The 6,341-nt window shown below is 34.6% G+C and overlaps 1 protein-coding gene and 2 non-coding genes across 3 annotated transcripts; 2 read left to right on the top strand and 1 right to left on the bottom strand.

Moving 5' to 3' along the window:
• The first annotated feature begins 45 nt into the window (after positions 1-45).
• TRNAP-CGG (transfer RNA proline (anticodon CGG)) lies at positions 46-117 on the top strand. Its single transcript has one exon. It is a non-coding gene; the product is annotated as a tRNA-Pro (tRNA).
• A 145-nt stretch (positions 118-262) lies between these two features.
• Positions 263-6,339, bottom strand: LOC138129518 (18S rRNA (guanine-N(7))-methyltransferase). Its single transcript, XM_069045834.1, has 6 exons — positions 6,096-6,339; positions 6,005-6,042; positions 5,769-5,947; positions 5,525-5,718; positions 5,265-5,475; positions 263-563 (listed from the first exon to the last, which is right to left on the bottom strand). Exons 1-6 carry the CDS (start codon positions 6,129-6,131, stop codon positions 397-399), a joined length of 825 nt encoding a protein of 274 aa, XP_068901935.1. The 5' UTR covers positions 6,132-6,339; the 3' UTR covers positions 263-396.
• On the top strand, positions 3,782-3,865 carry TRNAL-UAA (transfer RNA leucine (anticodon UAA)). The gene has a single exon. It is a non-coding gene; the product is annotated as a tRNA-Leu (tRNA).
• Positions 6,340-6,341: the final 2 nt, after the last annotated feature.

The raw sequence follows: 6,341 nt of genomic DNA, 5'->3' as shown, positions 1-6,341 counted from the left end.
ATTCAGGGTACCATAATTCGCTCTTTTTAGACCTCGAATTTCAACGGCCTGTTGGTCTAGGGGTATGATTCTCGCTTCGGGTGCGAGAGGTCCCGGGTTCAAATCCCGGACAGGCCCAACCAACTTTTTTTTAATTTTATTAAATTTTTAAAAGTTTAACACTTTCAGGACATCAGGAATATAACATTTTATCTTTTCAAGAATTTTTCAGTCCTACACCTAACGACCAATTGGACTTAGTGATTAAATTAAATTAAAAATCTTTTTACGAAATAATTCTTTATGTATTCATTTATTAGATATAATTTGTTGTATTATATTAAAATTTTATGCTTTACACCGGAAATGGTAGAAAGGCATCAGCATTAAGTAAGTATTAAAATTTAAATATTTTTATTAAAATCTGCCGCTACGTTTACGTCCGGTATATTTAGAATCCGCTCTAACATCTTTCATTTGTCTTCGCCTGCGTTCCTTTTTCTCTAATATCCACTCACGGCTCTTCTTTAGCGGTTTTCCGCGGGCTTTTTTGGCATGTTCCCTCTTAGATATGTATGAAACACCTGAAATGTATGTTTATCAACTAGATAAGTACAGCAACGTAGCTAGGATTTAAAAATAGGTGGGCCCAGAGTGGGCCACAATTTTTTTTGGGTGGGCCAACAGAATCATATAAAAGTTAAAAAAAAGCTCACCTAATGTAAAATAATTCTTCTATTACGATGCATTTCATCAAACTTTTTAATAATTTCGTCTGCACTTAAAGTTTTAGCGGTCGAACGTTCAATGTTTATAATAGCTAAATGGTTTAGTCTTTCGTTGGTCATCTTATTTCTAATATATGTTTTTAACCTCTTCAAACACGAAAATGTTCGTTCACAACCGGCACTGGACACTGGTATTGTAAGTGTGATCACTGTTAATTTGTAAGTTTCAGGAAATACGATTTTATAAATTTCTAATAAATCCAATAGCTGCATAATGTTCGAAATTTTAATATTTTTTTCAAGTTCATATTGTTTTATAGTTTTACAAAGAATGGTAAATTCTGCCTTTAAGCTGTCAAGTTCTATTTTATAATGTTCAGCAAGAGGTCGCACAATTTCATAACTTAAAAAGTCATCATTTTCGGGATGCAAAGCACTAGATGCATTAATGACACTTGCACATTTATTAAAACGTTCATTTATTGCCATTAAAATTAGATCAATTGTAGGAAAATACACACGCGTTTTAAATTGTCTCTGATCAATCGGCACTTCGTCTTCAATGTTTATATTTTCACTAACAACAAAATGTTCAAATCGTTTCGGCATTTTTTTTACACGAGATGTCTGCACTGCTTGGTTCGCACTTGGAATGTCAATATTATTATTTTCACAAATTTTAATTGCCTCAAAGTATATTAATAAAAATTCATCGTCACTACTCCTCATTGTTTTGAAAGTGTCTTCGGCAGATTTTAAAAGAATATTTGCTGAACTTAAATTCGACGTTACTTTTTGAAAATAATCACTTACACCTTTAAATAAATTTAAGATTTTATAATACATACACAAGTTAAAAATAAAGTTAAAGTCAATTTGATGCAACATTCCAATAGCTTCTGCGGATCGATCACTCTTGTCTGCAATTAATTTGTTTAAAAAAACTAGAATTTCTGTAACTAGAGTTTTAATTGCCGAACAAGCATGAACTTGTGCGGTCCATCTTGTGTAACGAATTCTTTTTAGTTGAATAGGTTTCTTTTCAAGATTAATTTGTCGTTGAGTTTCAATAAATTGACTGTGGACTGCAGAACCAGACATAAAAACAAACAGAGTTTCCAAAAAGTCAAAAAATAATTTACCGTGAGAGAGGTTTTTGCAAATATCCACAGTGATCAGGTTTAATCTGTGATTATAGCAATGTACATATATTGCTCTAGGAACTTCGTCGCGAAAAAGTTTTTGTACACCTTTTACACGGCCACTCATTACACTAGCACCGTCATAAGTTTGGGCAATAAACTTTTGCATATCCACACCACATTGGTTTAAAAGTTCTTTGATATATGATAGTAATGATTTAGCATCCACATTTTTTGCTGCTCTAAAACCAATAAACCTTTCATAAATTGTTCCATCTAAATAATATCGGATTACCACTGATATCTGTTCCGTCTTAGAAATGTCTTTTGTTTCATCACACATTAGTGCAAAGCATGAGGCCCGTCTAATCTCGTCACTTATTTTATCCAATATCATTTTGGAGCAAATAAACAAAATCTCGTTTTGTACTTGAGCACTGGTGTATTTTGCATTTCTTGAAACTTCTTCAACAATTTTTTTTTTCACAACCAGATTATGCTTTGCAAACAAATCCAATAATTCCAAAAAGTTACCACGATTGGAGCTCTCCAGATTTTCTCGGTTTCCTCTTTGAGCAATATTTTGTGTTGCAGTATAAATTAGAATATCAATGACAATTGTCATATATGCTTTGTTTTCTTCTACCAATGCTCTATGAGCCTCGTTAACTTGACTCATAACCGAAGTTTCAGCGTTTGCTCTTATTTTAGAATAATTGATCCACTTTAAATGGCAATTTTTATGTTCCATGCTGACCTCATGTTTTTTGAATCCAGAATCTCTTTCCAAGGCCCTTTTCCAGTTTTTAAATCCGGTACTAACAAACACCTCAGGTGGATTAACCGAGAAATGTCTGCACACAAAACAAAACGCGGCGTCACATAATACACTGTATTCTAACCAAGTTGGATAGAGTTTGTACCAAGCGCTGCTGAACTGTCTTTGTTTATTACCAAATTTTGTACGAGGAAATAATATTAATTCGGGTTGTTTGGGTTCATCTTCAGGACTTTGGGAAAGATCAGCTGGTCCAGGTGACTTTTTAGTGTTAACATCCTTTTCTGCATTTGAGGTAGCGCTATACTCGTTCCCACGACGTAACCATTCGGTAAATTCGATTGATTCTGATTTTTCATCATCGTCATCATCTAGATCGGTTTCAGATGAAAAATCATTGGCAATAGAATCGTCACCCGAATCAAAATCAGAATCAGATTTTAATTTTACTTCAGTTATTACGGGACATTCTACTGGAATCGTACTCGTACGAGAAGTCGATGGTTGTTGTAATTCATCTTGAACTGGACTTTCATCATCACTAATTTTTTGCTTCTTACCAGAAGAAAAATAGTCGTGCAGAGTTCGCTTACCACTCATTTTTCAAGAAAATTTTAAACAACGAATAAGACTACGAAGAAAAGCGCGCCGTAACCGAGTTACTTCTCAATATTCGACTACACTAAGACTAAAAGACGAAAACTGTCTTAGTCATTGACCATAAAGATAAATATAATACAAACTTCGTGGAACCATTTCATAAAACTGCAAATTCGACAGTACGTAATCGGAACCAATTTTTGTTGAGCCGAATTAGTCAGCCTCGATAAGGAAGAAATGAAATCGGATACCAACTACTTAATACATTTGTGTGCGGTAGATTCTTGCATATTATTGCAATTTGTTAAAGTTATCACACTTTTATCGTAAATGACTAATTAGTTTATTTTTCTTTCAAAACTTCCATGTGTATCTTAAGTTTTCCGAAGTGGGCACACGGGTGGGCCTCAAAATTTTGGGGTGGGCCAGGCCCACCCTGGCCCACCTATAGCTACGTGGCTGGATAAGTATATTTGATTTGGAAAGATTAGTTTTATGTAACATTGTGCAACATGACTACTTTATTAACTATAGATTCGCACCTACTGTTGTAAGTCAGGTTGGCCGAGCGGTCTAAGGCGCCAGATTTAAGCTCTGGTTCTCGAAAGAGAGCGTGGGTTCGAACCCCACACCTGACAGTTGAAACTTTTTTTTTGTCCTTTTAATGAGTTTATTTTAAAAAAGCAAAGGATTAACAATTTTATTTTGAAACAAATTACCTTTAGCGTTATTATTTGAATATTTATTGTTTTTGCAGATTCACACTGTATCACTTTACGAGTCGAACTTGTATTTCGGATTTCTTCTCCACAACGAGGTTCGAATCCCAGCAAGACCATTTTTTTTTTAAATACTTCATTATTCATTGCAGTAAAAATAGTGGTAGTATTTAATTCAAAATATACAGAAATGTATACAGCGTGGAAACTTTAAGTGGAATAAAATTCATAACTTGAACTGGGCCATTTTTGTAAAAAATCCCGAAACATTTTTGTTTTTCTTTGCCTACATTTTGGTGCATATGTTTTTTGCATATCTCCTCCCGGAAGTGCGCAACCACCCCTAACTTTTGTTTTTCAAAGGTAAGAGTATGCCGAGTGACACCTCGTTTGAAAGCCACCTTCGCAAGGAATACGACGCACTATTTGTTTCCTGAATACATATTTTCAAAGCCTACGTGCTAAAAATAAAAACCAATTTTATAAGTTGAATTCTATTTAATGCAACAAATGTTCAAAATGGACACCGTTTCTTTCTTGGCAAATTGCAAATCGATAGTAACATGCATCCCTTACTTTTTGTAACATTTCCGATGAGATTTGCCTAATTTCATGCTTAATACGTTCCTTAGGGTTTTCAATACTGTTCTGTCTTAGGCATGAAATGAAGCAAATCGCACCGGAAATGTTACAAAACGTAAGGTATGCATGTTACTACCGATTTGCAATTTGCCAAGAAAATCTTCAACTTATAAAATGGGTTTTTATTTTTTAGCACGTGGGCTTTGAAAATATTCTGGAAACAAATAGTGCGTTGTATTCCTTGCTAAGTAACCTTTCAAACGAGGTGTCACTTGGCATACCCTTCCATTTGAAAAAAAAAGTTAGGGGTGGTTGCGAACTTCCGGAAGCAGATACGCAAAAACCATATACGCCAAAATGTGGGCAAGGAAAAACAAAAATCGACCCGTTTCGGGATTTTTTTTATAAAAGTCGTCTAGGTCCAAGTTACGAATTTTATTCCAGTTAAAGTTTCCACACTGTATTTATCAAGATCACAGATATTCGCAATTTCAAGACGAATTCTTGTATCAGTCACTTTCACGATACATAGTAAGGAATATACACTGATTTTTTTATTGTTATAATTATTAATGCTTCATTTAGATAACAAAGAAAAATAATAAAAGTGATTTAAATTATTTTTTAAAAGTAGCATTAGTTCCATGTGGATTTTGACGCTTACTGATACAATTTTTAGATTTGATTTTGAAAGTGACCCAGCTTTCTATACATTACAAAAGTATTTCTCACTTACCTTTAGAATCTTCTTCAGTTCCTAATCCCTTAGGAAGAGGCATGCTACCACCTGTCATTAATACTAAAAAGAATTTTTTTGCCTTTGTTGAATTGGGAAAATCTACCACAACCCCCCCATAAAAACCAGCTTTCATGGCTTGTGCAGTCACCAGTTCCATCTGTTCACTATTTTCTGGATAAAACTGGAAAACAGCCCTTGCTGATCGACTCTGTAACCCACACATTATAACACATCACAACTGCTAAATAAACATGTACCAAACAAGCGTAAAGAGTACTGAAGAATTTGTACAATCTTTGAACTGGCTTATGTGAAGATTTGTCAGCATTACACAACCATTGAAGTGCAGAAACACTAATCGCCCCATCAAATGTTCCTGCTCTAAAAGGACACCCTTGGCCCATATCCGTCAACAAGACATCTCCTTCAACTTCCCTTTCAAGGGCAATGTCTTCAACAAACACAATTAAAATTTGGTATTTTTGCCATTTGTTGTTTTACCTAACATAGCTGAAGAAATGTCCATGCCTACCCAAAAGTGGCCTTGCTCATCGAGAACGCCACCGCTAAGACCTGAACCACAACCTACATCAAGTAAATAACAAGGTTTGTCTTCTGGAAGCAAGAGGAGTTCTACAGCGCGTTCGCTCATCTGCATCTGAATGTCAATGATACGAGAGCTGTAAAATATATTTTTGAAAGTTAATACATATTAAAATTTGCCGGCTTTTACGTACTTGTGAGTATATTTTCGGGCCTCCTGTTCATTGTAAAACTGAAAGAAGTATGTTATGCCAGGAGATCTACCCCATTTAAAAGTTTACTCACAATTTCTGGAGGTGCCAAGTGTTCTGGACGAGACATTTTCAAAATAAATAAAGATGCAGCGAAAAATTGTTTACTGACACACTTTCACAGGCTTACATAAACCCATGTGTTTCCTTATCAATGTTATCAAAGACTACTGTCATTGGTTTATTTGGTTAGGGATGTCATGTGTTTTTCAATTTTAGGTTAGAGTGCATTAAAGGTATATTTTACTTCTATTTTTTTAGTGCATTAAGTAAAAATTAC

The sequence above is a fragment of the Tenebrio molitor genome, chromosome 4 (assembly GCF_963966145.1).
Source record: "Tenebrio molitor chromosome 4, icTenMoli1.1, whole genome shotgun sequence".
Classification (NCBI taxonomy): domain Eukaryota; kingdom Metazoa; phylum Arthropoda; class Insecta; order Coleoptera; family Tenebrionidae; genus Tenebrio; species Tenebrio molitor.
Note: the sequence above shows the minus strand (reverse complement) of the source record. Positions and strands in the feature narration are given on the sequence as shown.

Coding starts and splice junctions, on each gene's coding strand:
- LOC138129518 (XM_069045834.1), bottom strand. CDS start 6,131: ATGTCTCGTCCAGAACACTTGGCACCTCCAGAAATT. Junction 5,948..6,004: donor GCCCGAAAATATACTCACAA/GTACGTAAAAGC, acceptor TATATTTTACAG/CTCTCGTATCATTGACATTC. Junction 5,719..5,768: donor CATTTCTTCAGCTATGTTAG/GTAAAACAACAA, acceptor TGTTTGTTGAAG/ACATTGCCCTTGAAAGGGAA.